This window comes from Trichoderma ghanense (genome assembly GCF_004382785.1).
Source record: "Trichoderma ghanense strain CCMA-1212 chromosome Unknown scaffold_7, whole genome shotgun sequence".
NCBI classification, from domain to species: Eukaryota; Fungi; Ascomycota; class Sordariomycetes; order Hypocreales; family Hypocreaceae; genus Trichoderma; species Trichoderma ghanense.
Genome location: NW_027395670.1, coordinates 1,229,748 through 1,252,628, shown reverse-complemented (window position 1 = coordinate 1,252,628; position 22,881 = coordinate 1,229,748). Strand labels below are relative to the sequence as shown.

At 54.5% G+C, this 22,881-nt stretch overlaps 5 protein-coding genes across 5 annotated transcripts; 2 read left to right on the top strand and 3 right to left on the bottom strand.

Moving 5' to 3' along the window:
• Positions 1–538: 538 nt before the first annotated feature.
• CCMA1212_006562 (Histone chaperone) lies at positions 539–2,238 on the bottom strand (the record flags this gene model as incomplete). Its single annotated transcript, XM_073703774.1, has 3 exons — positions 539–1,719; positions 1,787–2,098; positions 2,154–2,238. 3 exons carry the CDS (start codon positions 2,236–2,238, stop codon positions 539–541), a joined length of 1,578 nt encoding a protein of 525 aa, XP_073557821.1.
• Positions 2,239–2,614: 376 nt separating this feature from the next.
• Positions 2,615–3,369, top strand: CCMA1212_006561 (uncharacterized protein; the record flags this gene model as incomplete). Its single annotated transcript, XM_073703773.1, has 4 exons — positions 2,615–2,735; positions 2,796–3,062; positions 3,132–3,193; positions 3,249–3,369. Exons 1-4 carry the CDS (start codon positions 2,619–2,621, stop codon positions 3,367–3,369), a joined length of 567 nt encoding a protein of 188 aa, XP_073557820.1. The 5' UTR covers positions 2,615–2,618.
• Positions 3,370–9,136: 5,767 nt separating this feature from the next.
• On the bottom strand, positions 9,137–11,079 carry CCMA1212_006560 (Tyrosine-protein phosphatase YVH1; the record flags this gene model as incomplete). Its single annotated transcript, XM_073703772.1, has 3 exons — positions 9,137–10,424; positions 10,552–10,819; positions 11,076–11,079. The coding sequence occupies 3 exons, from the start codon at positions 11,077–11,079 to the stop codon at positions 9,137–9,139; spliced, it is 1,560 nt and encodes a 519-aa protein (XP_073558090.1).
• Positions 11,080–17,091: 6,012 nt separating this feature from the next.
• Positions 17,092–19,186, bottom strand: CCMA1212_006558 (uncharacterized protein; the record flags this gene model as incomplete). Its single annotated transcript, XM_073703771.1, has 3 exons — positions 17,092–17,560; positions 17,747–18,721; positions 18,792–19,186. The coding sequence occupies 3 exons, from the start codon at positions 19,184–19,186 to the stop codon at positions 17,092–17,094; spliced, it is 1,839 nt and encodes a 612-aa protein (XP_073557848.1).
• Positions 19,187–22,194: 3,008 nt separating this feature from the next.
• On the top strand, positions 22,195–22,857 carry CCMA1212_006556 (uncharacterized protein; the record flags this gene model as incomplete). The annotated part of the gene is made up of 1 exon (XM_073703770.1): positions 22,195–22,857. One exon carries the CDS (start codon positions 22,195–22,197, stop codon positions 22,855–22,857), a length of 663 nt encoding a protein of 220 aa, XP_073557783.1.
• Positions 22,858–22,881: the final 24 nt, after the last annotated feature.

The window sequence follows — 22,881 nt, the reverse complement described above, 5'->3', positions numbered from 1 at the left end:
GGAGTTGTGAATGTCTTCAGTTGATGCTCATTCTCGTCCTGGCCACGAGGCTGGGAGCAGTGGATGGCGTGGGGAGGTACTTTACAGTGGAAAAGGGCGACGATGCTTACTGTGACTGCAGTAACTGCATCATTCAACCAGTGCGTCAAAGACTGTCTACTTAATGGCTCCAACAAGCAGTTCCGACAGCTGACTCAGCACGTTGTCCAGCAGGTGATGCATCAATCACGAGAAAGTCTAGGATCCAGATCTTGTTGCTCTTTGTCTCGACTATCTGCTTATGAGATGCAACTGACGGTACAATTTGATGCTCATTGGTCTCTGCTGTAGATGGCAACTTTTGGATTGCTCTATCCATACATGCGCTCCCTTAATCCGCCATTCTGCTTCGACAACTTTTGCAAGAGAAATGCTGTGACCCATGTACGAAACCCCCGGTTTTGCTATCATTGATCCCTTTCAACGCCCGAAATCACATTGAACACGCACCCAGAAGACTATCAGCGTACCAAATAACAGAACCAAGCACCTCGTCTCATCACACGACCTCAAACTTTTCGTCGTCACCCTCGGCCATGTCCACGTCAGGGGCTGCTGGTCTGGAAGTGAAAGCCGCCCAGCCGCTTCGAACAGGCACGTTGGGCGTCTCCGTCTTGACTTCTTTTGCGGCGGGCCCTGCAGCGGGCTTCGCTGATCGTGCTGCCCTTGCGGCTCTAGCCGGCTTTGCTTGTGCAGCAACGGGCTTTGTTGGTTCCTCTTTGATCTTTTCCTCTTCCTCCTCTGGCTCGCCTTCACCTTCTCCCGCACCTTCGTCCTCATCATCTTCGTCATCGTCCTCGTCGTCATCGTCGTCATCATCGTCATCGTCGCTAGAGGAGCCTGATCCTTCGCTGTCGCCCTCACTGCCGGGGTCATAGTCTTCTTCGTCTTCGTCCTCTTCATCTTGTAGCTGCTGCTCGGCCTCAAGTTGTGCGCGCTCCAGCTCTGTCATGCCATCTCCTTCTCCCCCGGCGGCCCCAGCATCACCATTCTCGGCTTCCCCGTCCTTCTTCTTGGGGCCCTTGTTCTCGGCCAGCTGCAGCTTGGCTTTCCTCTGCTCAGCCATGCTCCTGTCTTGAAGGCCGTTCATCTTGACATAGTCGTCGATGCCGCCGTAATCTTGCTGGTCCAGCATGCCAAACTCCAGCTCCTCTGTGTTGCCGTCCTCGTCGATGAAGACCTCGACCACCATGTTGAACGTGATTTGAAGAATGTTGGTGTAGCTGATTGCGGCGATGCGGTTGGTGGGGATGAAGATGAGCGGCTTCTTGAATCCCCACAAGATGCCATTCTCGAGGAAGAAGAGGAAGCCGTCCTTTGAGCCCCTGAAGCCACTGACGTGGACTGCCGTCTCATTGGGACGATGGGGTTGGCGCACCATGCTGCGGAACTTGTTGGGGTCGGCAGATACAATCTTAACGGCACTACCGGCCGCCTGTAATCGCCTGCTCAGGGCCCAGTGGAACAAAGACTTGTATGTGTCTGATACTGCGGCCGCAGCCCCTGCCTCTGACCCTGCGATGGTCCCTTGCTTTGGGGCTGTGATGGGAACTGTGAAGACGAACGGCTCCGCGGACGGAGGGTTACCTGCCTTGGTGGGTAGACATGTTCCTTTGGGGAATATCACGTAGTTGTGTTGCACCTGAGCCTTGTCAGGGACGGGAAGAAAGAAGGCATACTCTGCTCAGTTGTCAGTCAGCCAAGCATTCTCAACGACAAAGATGGGATTTGTAGGCTGCAAACGGACCAATATCTCTCCACGCATAGCTGATGCCAGGAAGAGGAGCTGTTGTTCCAGGAGCCCTGGCATATAAGTGGTTTGCAGTGAAGCAAATCTCGAGCTTCTTCCGCTGCGGAACAACGACGGAGATCTCCTTGACCTCCAAGAGGACGTCTTCATCTGCTGCATTCGACAGCGCCGGTTGGCTGCTTGGACCGCCATTTGCTTGCGGCTCTGCGCCCACTTTCCGCTTCTTCTGCGCTGGCTCTCCATTCTCCAGCAATCGTTCGTAGACATGGTCGGCGATGTTGTTGAACAGGGCAATCCGGCTGGGAGAGTCTGGGCCTCTGGTTAGCTACCTGACACAGGTTGAGAATAGCTTCAGCTCGAATACCTGCAGCCTGCTTGATGCTGGCGATGATGTCTGGCCGAGCCTGGAAGACGGCGGATATCCGCTGCGAATTCAGCGATTGGGCCATTGTGAAGCAGCAAATCAGATCACGGCCGAAAGGAGAGACGCTGCAAAGGCCGCAAATTCGCTGATGGCAGAGAAAAGGATCGCGGTTGATGCTGCCGCTTCAAGATTCAGGTTTGTCACTTTTGCAACTTGACGCGACTTTGCAGCGACGTCAACTGCGCTGCTTAGTCATTGGGCGTTGGTTCGACATCCCCGCCATTGCTATTGGAAGCTGCTTCACTCCTGATTCAACGACGCTCAGGCAGCAAGGCAGCGGTCTCTTCTACCAACAAACACTCTATCGCTTCATCCTTTTGTATTAGAAAACTGTGAGAGAGCTTGTTTGCTGCGAACCGTCGACATCCAAGACAAGCCACACACAAACCGCCGTGGCTCAGCACAATGGCGGCGCCGTTCCCCAACCTGTACACCCATCGAAAGGTTGCCGAATCGGCCGCCAAAGCATGCGATGTCTGCTACAAGCCCAGCTCCTCTGTGCTCATCACGCCAGACAAAAAGGTACACTCCGGTCACGCTCAGAGTCCGTTTTTCGCGCAGGGCTGAACGTGGCTGCCGTAGGACTTCTTCTACATCTGCCCTGCCCATCTCAAGGACCGGTACTTTTGCACTCCCAAAATTGACGAGGATGCGGCCAAAGCGAAGCGGGAGAAGGAGCTGGCTGAGGAAAAGGAAAAGCTGGTGAAGGAGTACCAAGAGAAACTGCGCAAAAAGAAGGAGAAGGAGAAGGAGAAGGAAAAGAGTAAAGACAAAGACAAAGACAAGGATGAAGAGAAGGACGAGAGTAAAGAAGACAAGGAGAGTAAAGAGGAAGCGGAATCCGGCGCCGTAAGTTGAGCTAGGAGATTGTTGCTGGATGGTTCTACTGGGAGACGTGACGTACTGACAAGATGCCAGAAGAACGGTGGTGATGAGACACCAAAGCAGGAGGACGAGCCGCGTGTCTTCGAACTCAAGAGGTTCGTATGAGAACTTCCTCCTCCTTTCAACCGTATCAGTACTCACCGTGCGCAGTACTTTCTATCAACAGCGGCTACAGCGCAAACGCCAAGCAGAAGCCGCCAAAAGAGACCGCGAGAGGGCATCTCAGCCAAACTATTTCCCGTCCGTACCAACAGAGCCGCCGAGAAAGTAGCCAACGTCTGGATTCAGTCATGTCAACGTCCCTTGCTCTTTGACGCAACTTTTCACGCCGTATGATGCCCAAGTCTTCGTCTCGTTAGAAACCGGCACCCCGTACGATTTGGCTGGCCAAGCCAATCGTATTACCTTCTCACCTCGCCTGTTCAGAGCCCTGGAGTAGACAGTTACAGATTCCAACACAGTAAAAAGAACCGCGAGATGGCAAGGGCTTAGAGCCGATATCACTTATCTGCCCCCAACCAGTTCATCTCGTCACACAAACTTCAATACCCCGGGTACCGTTTTCGTCTCTGAGTAGATCACATCATATCAACCCCCTCAGCTGCGATATCCCTCCCCATCATCGATCCATGTTTGGACTGGCTCAGACATGGCTCCAGCTGTGCTCTAGCGGGACTCTGAGACGAAAAGAACCACCAACGAGCACGCCAAGGTGAGCGAAATCTCGTCAGCATCTCGCGTCTTCTAATCCAACAAGCCAACAAGACAAATTCAGGGCAAAACAATACGAGGTGGCCAATCATCAGGTCTGCTGAAGGAAAGTTTTTTTCCCCAGCAGCATTCGGAGAGCTCGATGACGGTTGTCGGTCTCGGACCCGAGACGGAGTTTACTCTGGTCTGGATGGCTTCGCTGACATCGACTTGCGATCGAATCGGGAGCGTTGCTGTCCACGGAAGCTGGTGATCGATCCGGTTGAAGTCCACTTGTATTACGGAGTAGCACTACTTGTGCAATACCATGTCATACAGCGCATAGCTGCAGCCCGCGACAGACGGGCAGCCTAAAAAGCGACATGATGGTGGCAGTTCGGCTAGTGCTTACACTTGCGGTGTCTCTCCAGCTCTCCAGCTGCATGCTCTGCCACTTGGTGGTTCCAGGGCTGAAATTACACGCCCTCCACAAGACGAAATTCTGCAGGAGAAGAAAAAATCAGAAGAAAAGAGGAGGGGGGGTGCTACCGTCTCTTCCACTGGTTTGCTGCGTTCTATTCTGGATCATATGATGGTTTGATACAACCCGAAGGGAAGAGGCCGGTGTTGTCTGGCAACGGCTCGGAGACCAGGCTGCGGGCGTCCATGATGTGCAGTTACAGAAACTCCGAATTTGACCGTCTATGACCATCGGCGACCAGAGAGGAAATTTTATGGCCTCCTGGTCCCCGATTCTCACACGAGGGATATTGCGGATCCAGCAGCTCAAAGGTCAACTCCAGCGTCGACAAACCAGGGCTTGACCAACTGGTTTCACACGGACTTACAGCTTCGGAGTATCAAAACTACGCGGACGGAGCCGGCCCATGCGCCTTGCCTTTGTTTTTTCGCTTATGTGCCTGTACTCGCGCAGGTTACGGCCGGTCGGCGGAGAAAGATTCGGAGGAGTGCTGCTATCCATCCCTTTGATGATGTTGTTCCACACATCTGTGCGAGCCTGGTCTCAGCTCCATGCTCATACCGGGCTTTTGTATGGGCCATGTCTAGGATCCTACCAACTCAGAGCATCTAGCAATCAGAATGATACACCCCCCCGCCAGCCAGAGGAAACGAAATTGAAACCCCCGTTACCGTGTACGGGTAGCAATGCTCATTGTGCAACCCTGCTTGGCATGCGGCATGCTGACATGGAGACAAGGACGATGCCCTTTCCGGAAGACTCTGCATACGCAAGTTACACACACGCCGTACCGATCCTATGTGGCAGTAGCAGTAGCTATACCAGTACGGTACCGCTCGCACGCCCTACTCCATACTCCTGGTTTGCTCTGCTCCCGTAATCTGGGGAGCTCTTGACGATTCGCCATTCCAGCCATCATTCGTCCCGCCCTCCGGCGGCTGTTTCAACCATCGGCGGCCATTCTGGCAGCGGGACTTGGCGCATGCCGTCGCAAAACTCGACTAGTTGCGTCTTGGCCGAGTCTCTGCACATGCATCTCGCCAGCCAATCAACACCACCAGTCATGGGCAGCTATCAAGCCCTGTCTTCTCTACCATAGTCGCTGCCTTTATACCCTCTTCGCCCTCCTCGAGACGCCCTTGAGTTTCTCGTTTACAGCCTCTGCAGGCGCTTTCTTACCGAATACCCCATATACCCTTGAGAAGACTCAACCTTCAGGCTCCTAACCAGGCTCTCGTCACCACTTTCGGTGTGCTCGTGTCCTTCAGTTCCTGGCAGTGAGCACCGAAACCTAAAATCCAGGGACGTGTGCGTCTTGCTAAAATACCCACTTGATTGGTAAGAGATGAGGGGACGCATTAGCTGACCCGCGGACTGTGAACTCTACGGCTCCGTTGCGCGGTTCCAGCAGCAGAGACGACCAACCAGAGGAGGAAAGGACCTGCAGAGATTCACCCCCCTTTTGAGGCCTGCGCTCGACCTATGACCCAGCTTGGTTCGCTGTGCCGGGGGAGGCGTCAACATCGTTCTGACGGACGGGCGTGAACAAGTGGCCTTGTGGAGGTTCACCATGTCCCCATGGCGCGGTCCGAGCTGTCATCGATGCCACTCGCTTCGGTGCTTATTGGAGTTGGGATGAAGGACCCTGAAAGGAGAGGAAGTCTGGATGGCACATTCATCCGTCCGCTGATTCTTCGACTGGAAGATGAAGACGAGGTACTCTTCAGGGATGCAATAACGACTTGAACGGGCAACGCTTTGGTGCTGAGAAAGATGGCGGCAAGGCAACTTGAGCTACGTACGTTGATGGGATTCTGCTTGCTCCCCTCCGGCTAAAGGGTGTGCTCATGAGTTTGCCGACCTACCCCCTGGACTCAGTTGGACATGGCTTTCTATCTAAGCCCCCGCCTCTGCCTCTCAACGTTGACCTTCAGGTCGCTTACGCCAGTGGGTCATACGATGAAGCGCCTTGGATCGATCGAAGACAAAGGCTGCTCAAACCATTCATACTACCACTGCTCCATAGGTAAGCCTGGAGATTTCCTTGGTGGCCCCATCGCCCAAAAATGCAGCTTACCCAGAATATTGCTTCCATGGCAGGGGAACAGGTCCTACTGATTGCCCGCGTTGCTCTGGCGGCGGAGAACACCGTACCTTTACACGGCCACACGCACACACCCTTCAAGCCACCGGGGTTACCGACGATCCCAGCTGCGTGGTTTCATCGGATCCTAGTGCTATGTGCCTTGGAAGGAGTCAGACGCCTCCGGGACGAGGATGCCCTTTGGCATGTAGGTAATACGCTGGCGCGAGGGGGCTTGCTGTTAGGCCAGGCCAGGCCGGCCCAGGTTCACTAAGCAACCTTGAGCAGAATAAGCGGGCAGAGGAGAAGCTTTCCAGAAGGGACAGGGATCAAAGAGCAGCCAACAATACCTCAAAGAGTCCAGCAGACCGGGGCGGTTTGTAATACCGTCATTGTTCTTATTATTAACACCACCAGTCAAGGGGGGGGGAGGGGGCGTATCGATGGCTTTGAAGTTGGAAGAATGGAGAACTTCTGACTCGGCAGGGCTCGACGGCAGTTTTCTCGGAGACAATATTGGGCTTGGTGTTGATGAAGAAGGAAAGGAGCCAGGCGAGGTCTAGGGAGCTGGGACGAGAGTTTGACGGCTCCAGCGACCATCCTCGCTCGGGATGTGGTGTAGTCGACGGGATTATCAAACACCATGGCCTGTCCTTGCTTGTTCGGTTTTTTAGCTTCACACCTCAGCCTAGGGATCGCGTTGGCCTTATCACATGCTGGGGTGACTGGGTCATTCCAATTTCCTTTCATGGACTACATGACAACTCTTGTTCTGAACGGTCAAAAGACGAACAACGACGCATACGGACTACGGATATACGAAGGTCAAGAATAGGGAGTCAAGGAACCGAGGGGATCGTGATTTGATAAGCGGAGCAAAGGTGAGACGCAGCGAACAGGGATGAAGGAAGCAATGCAGACCGGTTGTCACTCTCCGGATGGTGTATGCAGTCATCACACAAGGAAGTAAACCTACCTTACTTTATCGAAGTGGAAAGTGCAAAAGTATTTTGTACATGCGAAGTCCGTCCAACACAAGAGCCCATCCAACTTTGAATGGCGTTATAAATGCCAAGCCCCGAGTTGCGATTCCAACAGCCCTGGGCTTTCTGGCCCTTGCTTTTTCTCGTCGTTTGCAACTAGGCTGAGAATGTATTTGGCATCATCAAAGTCTGATTGGTGGGATTTTGAACTATCGCGATCGAGAGGCGACATCTGGATAGTACGTTCAAAGGCCGATCCCATGTCTGGTTTTCTTTGTGCTTCGTTAGGGCATTGGGTGGATGTGACTGTAAGAAAGCAAAAGACGGGCAATGAACTGGGCAATGCATGTTTCTCTGCCGATCAATTCGTTCATTGTAAGCACAACACAGAATGATCTCTGGGCTTGGCTACGAAAGATGGCAGGATGGTATTTTCGCACTTACTTTCTATGTAAGTGTTTGGATACTTTCTGTTGGACCAACATGGCGCCTATCCAGAGAATCGAAGAGTTCATACAACAACCAGAAATCAGAATCCTTTACGATTTCCCCAATCCATCCAGTCAACCTTCGGTTTTCTCTCGTAGGGCGAAAAAAAGGCAACTTGCCATTTTGATAATGGGACGAAGATGGGAGACTGGGGCTGGTAGACTATTCAGCGGCCGCCGGTATTTCGAACCCGCCTTGCTAAGCTCTCTTGGCATCTTGACTAGCTGATGGGTTTTGTCTACCTTGGGCAGGTGGTACTGTCAATGGCCCCTGTTCGTCTCGTAGGGCGTCCGCGATTGTTTTTTGAGCTCCGTTTGTGAAGGGCTTGGTTTTGTAAGGTAAGGCTGGGCATGGACTCACCGAGTGCTGCCTAGTACCAAGGCTCTATGAGGCATTGCAAGGTATACATATATCTCGTAAGTCATGAGCCATCGTGACATGCCCGTCGGTTTATTCGACTGGAAAGGGGAAGGTGAGCGAGGCCTTGGCGTTGTCATAGGCTTACTACATATAAACTATTTCGAGAAGTAATAATAGGCGAAAACTATAGGCGGTGCTCGAACTTTTACTATTTATGTTGCCGAGAACCATCTTACTCAAACGTAATAATGGGCTATTAGTACCTAGGAACAGGCAAAGTGATAGGGCAAAGTGGCGGGACGAGGGGGAGGTGGAGGCGAAATACCTGACGCGCGGGCGGCCATGTGCTTGTCAGCTTCTAATCTCGTTGTGCGATTTGCTAGCGCTGGCCCTTTGTGCCGGAGAATTAGTGATACGAGTTGATGCTATTTCTTCAGCCTCCCTGATTCACGTCCGCCGTTGTCCTCGTCAGGTCTGAGTCGTTGAGCTGGTTTGGTTGTCGACTATTAGCTGAGATTGCGAAGATCGTGAGAGAACTCATGAACCGATGTTTGAGAGAGAACAACTACTAGTATCTGTCTAGATAGGTATCTTGGCGATCGGGTGTGTACAAGTGTTGTCACTGCTGGGTCTTATCCTAATACCCGGTTGAGGAGCCTTTACGGAGGATATAGACGGCATAGGCGAGTCGGGCGACAAGGTGGCGCCATCGTCAATTCTATGTATAGATGAATGGCCCCATATACGACAACGACGTGATAGTCTATTCTGGCACACGGCGATGAGCAGGAGTCGACTTCGCTGATCACGTCAAGCCACATGACATGACGGAGCATATAGTAATCAGCTCAGCAATTCCAAAGCCCCCCCCCCCTCCTTGGCGGTGATTATTCAGAATCACCCCCCCGGTGCTGGCCTGGCCGGCTGGCTGATGCATCATCTCTCATCATCGTCACAGATTCCCCTTGTTGCCGCTGCCGCTGCCGCCTCGCCCAGGAGGCATCCGCAGGGCCGCCCTGGACACCTCCTCCTCGACCCTGGCCTTCTGCAGCGAAAAGGCCGGGTCCTGGCGTGTGCCGCACGAGCACGGGAAGCCCTTCCAGTCGTACCGCCCCACGCCCGCGCCGCACTTGGCGTTGGGGCAGGCGAGCCGGCCGCTCAGCTCGCCCTTTTCCAGCTCCGCGCGCATCCAGCTGAGCGGCTCGACGAAGAAGTGCTGGCAGAGCGGGCTTGACGACGGCGTCGGAGGGGGAGGCACCCCGTTGTTGTCGCCGTCGCTGCCGGTCGCTCCTTCGGCCGCGCGCGGCTGATGCGGGACGATAAAGGGCCCAGTGGCCAGGATGCGGCGGCATTTCTTGCAGCGGAGCTTCCGGTCCGCCGTGGGGGGCGGGGAATGCGATGATGGGGATGACAAGGATGAGGCTGCCGGGTGTGACGGTGACTGAGCTGCAGCCTCGTCCTCGAACCACAGCTGTGACGGCGCCTGTCCCACGGCGAGACTCTCTTTGGCGGCGCGCTGATACAGCCACCTCTGGTAGATTGGCTGGGTCTCAATATCGCCGTCGGCGGGGCAGCCCATCTGCCACCACAGGTCGAGCTGGGCCATGAAGCCCGTGTTGGGGCCGGCAAGGGGCCGCGTCTGCTTGACGAGCGCCAGGGCTGCCCGGACGGGCTCGCTGAAGGACAAGTAGCTGTCTTCCGGATGCTGGCCTTCGGGTAGAGATGCGGCCAGCTCTGCGCCTGCAGGGCCGGTGAAGCGCTCCGGATGACGCCAGAGGAGGTAGGCAATGATGGCGGAAATGGACCGAGACTTTCCTGCGGCACAGTGGACGAAGACGGCGCCGCGTTTGGGATGATTTCGTGGACGGGGTTCGGAGGCTGAAGTTGAAGCTGATGCTGAATCTGACGGCGGTGGGGCTGACTGCTTGGGGGCGTCTAGGCTGATGCTCTCAACAGCCTCGACTACACCAGCAACCGCATCGCTGTTGGAGCTCTGATGCTGACTTCGCCCGCTCCGGAGCCCCTCGTCGATGAACTTGACGGCCCTTGGCAGCTCAATAAGGAGGTCTGAGTCTTCGACATCGTCAATGTCGATGAGAAGATGCTTGAACGGCTTGCCGTACTCGGAAAAGGGCTCGTCTTTGAAGTTTTTGAGGCTGGATGGGTTGAAGGAGACGAGGGACAGGACGTGGGTGACTTTTCGGTCCAGGAGAGACTGTGAGCGGCGGAGGGCCCAGAGTCTGTAGAGTCATTCTCTGATTAGCTGTGTGAGACTTGATAAAGTAATGTGATGTTTATTTATAGAAGAAGTGTATATGAGGAGCGACATCTCCGTCAGCAGTATCGGTATCAGCATCAGACACTCACCCTCCAACGTAGAGATTGGGCACCCCCTCAACTGTGCTCAGCGCCATTTCGATGACGCTCTTTTCGAGAGCGTTGTGCTCCGCCACCTCGAGCCGATGGCCAAGCTGCTCCCTCTTCCCCTCGACAGGGGGGATGTCTGCCGGCAGCGAAGCCGGTTTATCTGATGACGAGGCCACGATTGCTGAAGAGTACAGGCTGCTTTGGCCTGGTGACTTGATGGCGCAATGCTTCCAGGTGTGAGGATAAAGGATAGATGGCGAGATGCGAGCTGAGAGCCGAAGAGAAGAGACTCGTTCCTGATGGATAGAGAAGACTCGGATGTGGTCGAAGAGGGGAAACCCGTCCGTCTCAAGCGCTGTCTGTTGAGATCTGATCTAAGCCAATCTGAAAATGCGAGAAACTATACAATATAGCGCAATAGCTAAAGATTGCTTCAATGCTGAATTTGGCCGTCGTATCAGTCGCGCAGCTGTCGAGTTCATGAGGCAGCGTTCAATCTTCATCCTCTCGGTTCACGTCCTCACTCATCAATTTTCAGCTTTCAGAATTTGCCGTGCACAGCCACACCAACTCTCGAAAGCACCGCCACAGTTACCCCTCCTCTCGCTCTTGCCCTCTTCTCCTCAGCCTTACAGCAGGGCTGCCCAGTGAGGCCTCGCTCTGGCCTCAGCCCCCTATAACCCGCCCCCCCAAATGCCCTGAACCTGCCCTACAGCAGCACCCGCTCACAGGTGCTACAGCGCCATGCCCAGTGCGGCCCCAGCGCGCTCTTGCCGCTAAACGCCCTGCAAGCTGCCAGTTGGAGTGGGTTTCACCGGCACTATTTTTCTGTGCGAGAGCCCACTGCTGCGATTTGGTTGATACAATGTACGATCCAACACGATGTGATTGATGTAATATTTGATGCCTGACATGCTTCTGCTGGTCTTCCACTCTTCTCTATGCATGTGAGTGAATCGCTCTTACACACCCTCTTGCTCGTACATGTACATGGAGTACCCAGTAGCACCATCTGGCTGCTGAAGCGCCTCGCCTCCTCACTCTTTTGCTTCAAGTGAGGCGACTCCATGTCCAGTCACTTACATGTACTCACTGACACGCCCCTCCAAGACGCACAACAGGATGTGTGGAATCTTTCATCACCACCTGATTCCCTCTTTCAGCGTTTCGTACATTGATGTTGATGCTGTTTCACTGGCCTGGAGCGCATGCACAACAAAAGCACTTCAGAGATGGAGCATCAAGTACATGTACCGCTACCTGCATACATGTGAGTAGGTAGGTACCTAGGTAGGTAGGTAGGTACGGAGCACATACTTCAAAGAAGTCCGAGACATGCGTGTGAATGAGGCGTCAGTTACACAACGAGTACTGCTACGACACAATGCCAGCCAATCGTGAGAATTGCGACCTCTGTCGACTCTATATTTAGCAAATCCAGCAGAGACACGCTCGAATCCATCCCCAAAGTAACGCCATACGCATCTCGCCGTCCCGGTACAAGCAACGAAGCACGCTGTAAGCGCCTTGCCTTGTCTCGAAAACTGCTGTATTACACAAGAGATGTCATGTTATACATGTGCATCAGGCCAGAAGCTTACATGTACCGGCATGACGCAAGGTGAACAAGATTGCAGAAAAAAAACTACAGACGAGAACAGGAGGGTGTGTGCGTCTGTGAAGACTGGCTGGGAGACCATGGGGTCAGCATGCCTCCAGGTCTACAAATGCCTAAATGGGCAGTATGTCCCTCACGGCCTCCCCTTGCGCTTCTTTTATGCTTCTTTTACCTATCCCTTCATACCTTGTCTCTACTTGAGATTTTGATTACTGATCAAATCGAGCCTTGGAAGCCTCAAGCACACTTTCTTATTTCGTCTCTGTCATTCCGTCATTTTCCTGTCCTTGCTTAATTCACGCCCTACACAGAACAACCGTGGCGAGGCAAACACTCCTTTTTCAGACGGAATTGATCTCATGTCATACTTCACTGCACCCAAGATCCATGCAGTTAGTCTCCGCAGAGGCCTCCTCTCAGAGAGTTGAAGGCAAGCAAACGCCGCCCGTTGCAATGAGAACTCAAGCTGCCGATTGCCGAGGCGAAGCGCCTATGAATCTATGAATGTACTACGGAGAACGGTCTCGGTATCTTGTAAGTGAAGGAGAAGGTCCGTCTTTGATCTTTTCACATGAGTTACTCTTTCGTACTAACCGCCCCGTCGTCTCGTCGTCTCGTCGTCTCGTTCGAATCCGTCTCGTCAATATGAAGTACCAAGCGCTCTCGTTGTTCACATGCCAGCCGCAACACTCGTTGCAGCACCATCACTGATGCTGAATCACACAGCATATCCCCTCTTCTCATACAACATTGGTATATTCAAAGCGATGCCTCCAAGTCAAGCACAAAAACTGCCGACTGTGATAACAAAATGTAGCTTAATGGTTCATCTAGAACACATGGGACAAATTGCGAAATACGAGCTGATCTCACCCAGGTGCCCCTCTGCGCCTTTCCTTCTTGGCAAATAGAGGAAAAGCAGACTATAGCGTGGAAAAAGTAAGCATATCACTATTCATCTCCGCGAACAGCACAAAGAAACTACTCACACTAGGCGGGCAACTCGTACAGACTGGGCGTATTCTTGAATCAGACTAACTGCATAGGCTCGCCAGCCTTACTCGTGAGCATCCTGGACTTCATGACCTCAGAATCGACTTAGACCGGGCAAAACTTCATTATGCATTTCTTGATTATACGAGGCCAATACGGACCCCCTGCTGCTGACTACGACAAGATGTACTCCCGGTGATATGTCAGGCATACTCTCATACTCTCATTGTTCCCTCTGACTCTTACGAAGTCATCAATCAATACTCCATTTATTCATCCGTCTTCTATGCGATTGCTTATAATCATTGCTTGTATGTGTATCCCTGGGCGTCAGGTGCAGTGTCAGCTCCCGTTACTCCCTTGTACCCGGTACCCTGCCAGTCCGGCCCCATCACCCCCGGCTTATTTGTATCCGGGACTTGCAACAGAGCTCGCCACAGATTTCCTGTTACGGTATTACTCTTTTCGGCGTCCATGAAGCTACCTCCTATGTACACGGCCTGGAGGGCATCAAGCGTCAATCCTCCGCCCAGGCGGACCTCGGCTGGGAAATATGTACTGTACGAGCGTACGTCTATCCTCTTGAGTCAGTCAGTAGGACGGATCAATTCATGAATCACGCACTCAACTTTGCCCGAGCGGAAGGTCAGAATCTAACACGCAGACATGATCAACATGTCAACAAACAACAAAACTCCCCGTCTGCATAGCCTTATCACAGACAAACACCATGATCAGCCCTCCAATGCTGGTTACACACAGACAGACAGACAGACAGACAGACAGGCCCCGGAGAGGCAATAGATGCCGCCTCCCGATCCCTCCAAACTCTCCCTTGAAATGGCATCTCCCCCCCTCCACGGAATTTCCTCTTCAAGCCTTGTATTATCATTACCCATTCTCGCTTACTACGTACATGTACAAGAAACCCACGTCTTGCGTTTTTGTCCCCGATCTCGACCATCTCCTCAGCAAAATAACGCCAGTATTACATACCATACAAACCTCCATGACGGTGATTCAAGACAGACCATGTAATAGAGGAACAAGGCTATTCAATTCCCGCAAAATCCGTATCACACGACCGCGGACGCACGTTAGCATACATTTGATGTCTTGTGCGTTCCTCCGTCCCACTGTCCTTCATGCTCTCTTACATAACGTTGCGTTACCCAAAACAACCACATCCCAGCCCGCCCAACAAAGTGAAGGTGGTGTGTCCCCGTCATCTTGTCATCCAAAGCACTTGGCTGGCCCAGATGCCGTCCGAGTACTACCCTTTCAGTAGCACAGACTTCCCATCCATCCTCCTCCTCCCTCCCATATGTGTACTACACCACTCTACATACACCGCGCTGCCCACTACCACATAGGTACAAGAAGTAACATGTCCTCCCTCGTAATATATGCAAGAAACGGGCAGATCCTACACCCACTTCCCAAGCATTGGGCCGGCTTTCGTACTCCATACACGCGAACGGCTAAGACCGTACTCGCCGCCGGCACGAGTCGCAGCAGGGAAATGTAAGACACTCGGTAGTACAGCTCAAGTACGTGCAACTCGGCCCATGGCAGTTCTGGTTTAAGTATGCATAATTTTTGGAAGGGGAGGGGGGGAGGGAGGGGTCAAGAGACTGCGGGCTTATGCGCGTAGCTGCTTCTTCGTAGGCTCTGAAATCCTTCGTCAGTCCGTGGGAGCAAAGTCGTCGAACGTTAAGCGGAGAGTAAAATGATCAATCACAAATTCTTTAGAAGGGGGTTTGTGTTGAAAAGCGTCATTTTGGATAATTGGGGTCGAGTCGCCTAATAGAAAAGTCTCGTTGCTTTGGGATAAAGATTTCACATGCCTCAGACGCATCTCAAGATTTCATCTCGTCTTTTTTTTTCCCCCTAGAACACACTTTTCCTTACTGTCTAGCCTCGTCACTCCTTTTCAATATAAGCTTCTGCCCAAAATTCCCTCTTGTCGCTTCCTCGTCCGTATCCCCAAAAAGAAATGTCCCCAAGTGCCGTAGGTGCTGTCCCCCCCTCCCCCCTTCCTTCCATCTTGTAGCCAGACCACCTGAAGCCGGGAAAAACTGTGAAGCCTCCCGAACGAACCTCGTCATCCTCTGTCATACCAGCCCATGCCCGTAAGAAGCCGTACGGAAGTTCACGGTGGCAGAAAGAGCGAGGGGAAACGAGGCAAGGAAATGAATCGTCTCCCTCGTCTTCTGCTTGCTCCCTCGCGCATGGGGCGACACAACCTGAAGGCGACCAACAGCCGGCTTCCCCATCCCAGCAGCCCGCCGAGGACGACATCTGTATGTCAGCCGTTCCGGCCTGATGTTGCCAATGGGCGTCCCTTGTCCTTCGCTCGCTGGCGCTGTCACACGACGGCTGGCTGAGCAATCTGCTGTCCTTCCACCTAGCCCAAGTGAGCGTAGGGATTGGGCCATGTATCTGGGGACCAGGGTCTCACGCCTCAGCCCAACCAGAAGCCGTTCATCGCCAGCCACTTGCGTACGGCCCAACATTAGTGCCAGTTCCGCACGGGGAGGGTTTGCGACGGCTCCTACGGCCAGCCAGAACCCGATAGGCTCTGCAACACCGCGGCGGAAATCTGCGCATCTACAATTTTCCCCTCCCAAGCACGGTCGGTTGCTGCATCCTGCTTGCTGACTCTCATGCTTCCGGGATAAGCGAGGGTGTTCTGCGCTGTCATGTTGATGCGGATTCGCTCCAGAGCTGGCTTTGTCAAGTCCGTCATAGGCCCCAGGCGGCGGAGACGGGTATCTGGGACGGGCAATTGATCATGTAGTGCCCCGGCTGCTCTGGCCTTGGCCCCCTTCAAAGTCGAGAGAGGCAGTCAACATCCGTCGACCCCTGCCTGGCCTCGCGAGGTTCAGCTAGCCCGGGCCTGGGCAGTAGTACCAAGTGATCATCGTGGTGCTCCATAGCATCAGCATCAGCAATGAAGAGCTGCCCTGCGATGGAGAGACCGGGGGGGAAGAGAAGATCCTGAATCCTGTGTGAGGCACGTCCTAGCGGCTGACATGGGCAGCTGTCCCTCTTCGCCGAATTCGGCGGCACAGGCGTAACAGCAGCATATGCGCGTCTCACCCCGTCATGGAATCAGCCGGGGAGGGGAGGAAGCTCTACCCTAGGATGCTCTGCAGGCCCAGCTGCGTGTCGTGGTGGTTTTTGTCAGCCTGACCTTTGCTGCAAGCGTCCAATGGCGTCGCCGGCTCGACCTCCTCCTCCTCCTGCTTGACACCTGTGTTTAGGCCGGCACCAATGCATTTTCCGCCATGATGCTCTCCATGGGCACACGAACCACCCTCCCTATACCCTGCGGCTTTGCGATTCTCATTTAGAATCACCCTGCCCTTCCATCAGTGGCCTCTGACCTATGTGTTCAAATGGGGCGACGTGCGTAGTCGGCAGACAGCACTCTGTTGCTGTAGGTACTCGCCTGTGCAGGCTCTGTTGCGCAAACTGAAACCAAAGCGCACCCGGAGTTCCGCTTGTTATGGAGCTCGCCAGGTGGCTGCGCGCTCGTGGGTTTTTGGTTGTTTCGTTCTGTCTTTGTTTCACACCCAAAAGGCCCAAATCAAGTCATATGTCGTAAAGTCGTTATCAACAGGAGGAAAAACGAGGAGTTGAATGAAAGAGACCTCGGCCAATGCGAAGAATATTTATTTTTGAACTGTATGCAATGCTGAGCTCCACTATATCGCCTTCCGGAGCGGGTATTCCTTTTTGTTTGTCGTTTCTCCTCTCAAGAAAAGACAATGAAGTAAATAAAACAAGACCAAAATCAATGCTATGCCGTCTTCTCGTGATGAATGGTGGAAGAGCTCTGTGAGTGGGAATCTTCCATTGGAAAAGGGGGAATAAAAAAAGGTAACAGTCGTCATTGGTCATCCCTGGTCGACGTCCAGGATGCTTCATCTCGGAGAAGGGTCCTCCTCCATGAGGCAGGCATTCTCCAGCATATTCGTCCACTTGCCGCTAGTGCCTGCGTGACTGTGCTTGAGGTGCTGCCGGAAATGGTCGGCCCTGTAGAACTTCTTGGACGAGTTGCACTCCCTAAACTTGTGCACCTCTTGAAGGTGTCGGATCCGCTCCTCCCAGTCCAGTTCGGTAGCGTGTCTTGCCTGGATGCCGCCGTTGAGTACGCCCGACGTCGCCCCAAGTCCTGACCGAGGGAACTCCTCCCCACAGTAACCACACGCATCGGCCTCGCCGGGATGCGATGTCGATTCGTGGAACGCCCGACTGTAGCCCGACAGCGCGGAGCACGACCACGAGTGACGCCGCACGTGGAGAGAGTTCTGGTGACGCTCGGCCTCGTTCTTGTTCTTGAAGCGGTTGCCGCAAAAGCTGCACTCATACTGTTTCTCGGCTTCGTGAGCACTAAAAGGCAGGGGAGTAAGTCAGCGCATCGGAATGGAAACGACAAGCCACGTATATATATAGAACAATGCCAACCCCGATATGAAATCGGGGCATNAAAAAAAAAAAAAAAAAAAAAAAAAAAAAAAAAAAAAAAAAAAAAAAAAAAAAAAAAGGAAACAGCTTAGCGTATTGGCTTCAACTTACCTCAGCTCTTCCGCCGTCTCAAACTTCTTGGGCTTCTTGGGACAGCATTCGCACATGTAAAATCCCTGAAACTTGCTGCCGGACTTTTGCATCTCTGGAAGCTTCCGCGGACTGGCGCCAGACGCGGTTCGCGCGTGCATGGACGCTCTGTTGGCGACTGCGGTCTTGGGGCTGGGGTTCAAGGACGCGGGCGTGTTATAAGGTGAGGTGCATGACGTAGGAGAGAGGGCGCCTGGCGAGATTCCACCTGGCGAGCGGTGGCCGTAAGAGCTGGCGGTGGTGTTGGGGGGGATGGTGATGGAAGACATAAAGAAGCTGGGTCGTGAAGAGGCGCCGCTCAGGAGGGATGTCGCCGTGGGAGCGCCTGTCGACAGCCGAGGCGTGGGAGAGCCGCGGGCTGCGCCTTGGCCAGGCATCATGTGGAGGCCGAGGTCGTCCGAGGCAGGGCTGGCAGCCCGGCGCTTCTGTCCCGCACCTGCGTATGCATCCTCGATGTGTAGCCTCTTGAGCGACGACGTCTCTTCAATTTCCATGTCGTCGGCGAAGCTTCCCTGGGTGGAAGTGGCATCGTCGCTGTTGTTCCGCCGTGATCTGCCTCGCGGTGACCGATCCGGCTCTGAGCTGTCGTAGGGAGAGCGGTGATCAATTGGGGATCGGTGAAAGGGCGTTGAGAGGGGGGACACGGCAGAAAAGGTGGGCGAGTCTCGAGGTTGTGATTCAAAAGGCGCGCGGCTGTGGATGGGGAGTTGGATGGGGATATTGTTGAAGCTGGGGGCAAATCTGCCCTCGTTCTGGAGTCCTTGCGAAAGACTGCTGACGGGACCGCCCAGAAGGGATCGCGGAGGCGACCTGTCCAGCGTTCGAATGGGCGTCAGCATCTTCTTCATGCTGTCGCCGTGAAGGTCGGCCGCCGACTGGAACTGAAACTTGTTGTGGTGAAGGCCAAACGGCTCGCTGCAGAGGGAATCGCGGGACCTGCCAAGTCTCAGCATGTTAGCATCCATAATCCATCTGCGCGGTTCGTCGCAGACAATCAGCTTCCCACCTCTCTGTCGAAGCGTAGCTCGCATAGCCCTCGTCGCTGTTGATGCTTCCAGTTTCCCTCCTCTTGTAGCCAGATCGTTCGTCCAGGAGGGCAGGGCTCATGCTGCCATAGCCGCTCGCGAAGGACGAGCGGCTGGCAAAGGATGAGCCGCGAGAAAGGTCCCTCTTGTCCTTCACTTCGTCCCGAAACTGGGTGGGAGCCTCGCCGAAAGGAAGATGCCGTGGGGGCGGCAGAGGAGGTGGCACATCGTCTCGCATTTCCATGCCCGGAATGGCCATTGCTGGACTTCTTGAGAAGGGAATGCCTTGGTCTATGTATCGATTGGCACCGGATCTTGGCACGATGATGCTGGGGAGGGAAGGGGGGGCCTCTCTATATTGCGGAGGGAAGGCCATTGTTGCGATGTGACGTGGGAGAGGAACAGGCTTTTGAAGTTCGAAAATACACAAGGTCGAGAAGAAGAGAGAGAGAGCAGAGGCCGAGGTGGGCCTTTGGCGTGGGATATGTGAGCAGCTGGTGTTTGCCGTTACACGCCCATTCGAGTCATGGAAACGGATAGAGAGCTGATGGGAATCAATGCGCCAGTGAAAAGGCAAATCCGCTGCTTCAGCCGCGGAAACGGAGACAAGCCGTACGTGTCGCGTAGGCGAAGCAGGGAACAAGTGCGTAGGTGGCAATGGGTCCAGGTCCGGAGTGCTTTGTTGCGTTATCCAGGTCCAGCTTCTAGGGTTGCCCGTATGTAGGCCTGGTTTGGGATGGTAGCTGAACGGGGCGAGGAGCAGAAAAAGAGGCAAAGGTGTAGAAGACGAATGGGATTGGACAACGAGGATTGGAAGAATGGTACACGAGGCCGCTAGAGGCAAGTTGAAGGGACCAAAGACATGGGATGCCCTCGAATTATAACAAGTGGGAGGTTAGGACGACTTTTAATGTAGGGGCAAGAGGCGGGAGACCAAAAGAGAAATATCGAGCTTGGTCTCCGCTGCGCTGCTCGGCCCAGCGAGAAACAGCAGACAGACAAAAAGTGAGATGGACCGCGCGGGGGTGAGAATAGAACGTCGAGCGCACAGTCGGGGGGTGTAAATAGGCGACCAGCATGAGATGGCCTCCAACAAGTGCCAATCCTCTTAGTGCGCGGGTGGTCGTTTGGCCATAGGAACCAGGGACTTGGTTGGACGAGGGGCGCCGTGCGTTGGAGCAGCCATGTTTGTTTCTTGTGTCCAAAAGTAGCCCTCTCTTCTTGTTTTCCTTCGCCTTCCCGACCATGTACTCACAGTCTGCTCCCGCGTCCCCCAGTGCCTCGACACCCAGGGGGGATGAGAGGACGATGACGGAGCCGACGGCAACGCAAGGGCACACCGACAGGCGTCGACGAGTGCAAACGTAGGTCCTCGTGCTGCTCGATTCCCGGGAAGAGGGCGAAGATACAACAGCCCTATTGGAGCAGAGCGGAGTAATCCAAGGGAGGGGGAGGGGCGTCTCCATGCCTCCGTTCCCTTGAGGACTTGCCAGCAACAGGGGCCAAGAGACTATGGCCGAAGTGCTAGTTGTAGAAGCAGAAGCCGAGCGAAGTGCGTTCCCAGAGGATCGGTCGACTTGAGAGGTGCATTAGACTTGGACTGCAAGTCCCCCTTCTCTCCCCCAAGGCTACCCAGTAGATCTTGTGTGTGTGTGTGATAGAGGTACGAAGGCCAGCAACGGTCCTCGGGTGCGGCTGCTTTAGCACCGTCGTACATTACACGCCAAGTACAAAGCAGAACGGGATGCGCGTGGGCAGCCCTGTCGTAGTCTATGTACGGTCCTTTGACCTGGGGGACAAACGGACGGCCGAGAAAGGGGGGTGGTGTGTCTATCGCTGGGCTGTAGGGCAAGCACTGACGCCGTCTGGAAGATGATGAGAGAGACAGAGCAACACCCCAGCGACCAGGAGGGGGCGTGTGGGATGCAGGCAGGGACCGGTAGGGTTAAGCACGGTGGTGTGCATGTATGCAAGGCCATTGATCCCAGCAGTGGAGCGCTTCTTTTTACGCTGGGCTGTCTCTCCCAGGGCTGGACGAGGGACAAGGGGAAGAGGGGGCGTCTGGCTTCGGCGAGGCGTGCTGGTCCAGGACGGCGCTAAACAATATAAGGTAGCCAGGCAACATCCATCTCAGTCGAGGTGAGCTGCTGTGGCCCTGTGCTGGCGGTGCTGGTGATGATGATGATGACAATGCTGGTGCTGGTGCTGGCTGGTTCGTAGTACCTTAGCCATAGGCTTCAACCCGCTCCACCGTGGCCGGCATTCACCCTACTTGCGTGTCCATCTTGGCTCTCCCTAGTCCAGTCTCTCCTGTCCGTATCAGCGATAGCATGCCACCAGATGCTCCATGGAAGCGGAGCGAGGGCAAGCTCACCTGTAGGGCCTGCAAGCCGTAGGCAACTGGTTCCCGGGACCCTGGCAATGGAAGCGGCAGAAAGGAAGAGCAACAGCCCCAGTATCGTCCAGCCTGTGCTCCGTACGTACATGCAAAAGTAGCATTCATGGGGGCGACTCGGAGGTAGAAGACTGGCCCAATGGTAGCACTCCAGAGCCGAGACGGACGAAGACCGTATACCTCCGGCTGGGTAGCAGGAGAAGCCAGGAGAGGGGTATAGGGCTCTGTTGTGGCAGCCCTGCGTGCAACTGGTGGTTGCAGAGCAATTTGTAACATGGGCTTGATGTCTCTCTCTGTGTATGAAGTGCGACGCACGTACTCGTGAGTACATGCATCTCTGTCTCGTCATGCCCGTGGGCACAAGCTCCGATGCGCAAAGCTCGTTGGCGTCCTTGCCTGAGCAATGGAACACGGACTGTTGAGAAACCGTCAAGGAAAATGAGCGGGAGATGATGTTTCAGGCGTTTCCTGGACAATTCTAATTACAGACGATGCTTGCGCAATCTGATACTGGCCAGCATCCAGCGTCCAGCGTCCAGCATCGCGGCCGTCTCTTACGTCTGCAATGGCCCTCGTCGGCGAACAAGCCATGCATCATGCAGGTCTGCGGCTGCGGAACAATTGCTGCTCCAGCGTGCTCGACTCGATCGAGAGCGTCAACTTTGAAGCGCCATCCGGGAGACGCGGCAAAGAGAGGAGACGAGATGCGATGCGATGGAGGTGAAATGCAGGCTTGCGATGTGCAGGTGAGGCGGACAACAGCCTGAGGCTAGGCTGGATGACGCTGGGCTCTACAAGTGAAATGCTAGAACGGATACTCGGAGAGCGATATGAGGTACCGACTCCTATGGCGACCTCTGGTATCTTCTACTGCACACAGCTATTGCAAATGTTGCGATATCAAGTAGTCGCGACCTCAAACACTCTAAGGAAGTCCAAGCGCAGTTGGTAACCGCCAGCGATGAGGCGGTACCTCGACTGCAGCTGTGATGGCACCTCGAGGCGGGCAGGAGCGGCCACGGCCAGATTTTATCGCCCAACACCGCCTTCCACCTTATTCAGATGAAGTTCAATCAGCCCAGCCTTCAGTTGGCCCCTCAAAGTCAAACGTCACCAAACGCCAGCATCTACGCCCTGCCTCTCGCCCATCGACCGTCGAGCCAACCGCGAAATGTGCCTTGGTGTCACACTTCATCTGGTCTCGGGTAGGCCTCGATATGCAACATCTCCGACCGGAGCATAGCGGCGTTGTGCCCACGCGTGCTGCTGCGTCAGACAGGTCAGCTAACCCCGATTTGCCCTGCGTCGAGAGCAGGTCGGCGGCCAGACGTTCAGCCTCTCAGGTCCGACCGAGCTCCCGGCCCTGCAATTTCCGTCGACAGATGACCCGACTGCTCAAGCTGTGGCTTGCCAGAGGTGTTCGACAGATTCCGCGGTCGGTCACCCAGATGCCAGCATGCTTGCGAGCTTGCCTTGCCGGCATGGGGCCTTCGACCTGTCAAGGCATCTCGACATTCAGCTGGGCGGAGCCATCAAGGCCCAATGAGTCGTGCCCGCAGCAGGATTCACGCAGAAATTCCGCTTCCTGCCATGGCGTCTGCGCCCTACCGGTCCGCCCACGCACGCACGACTTGCTCTCCTTGGAGGGCTGAATCGCCCCAGCGCTAGCCCCGAGC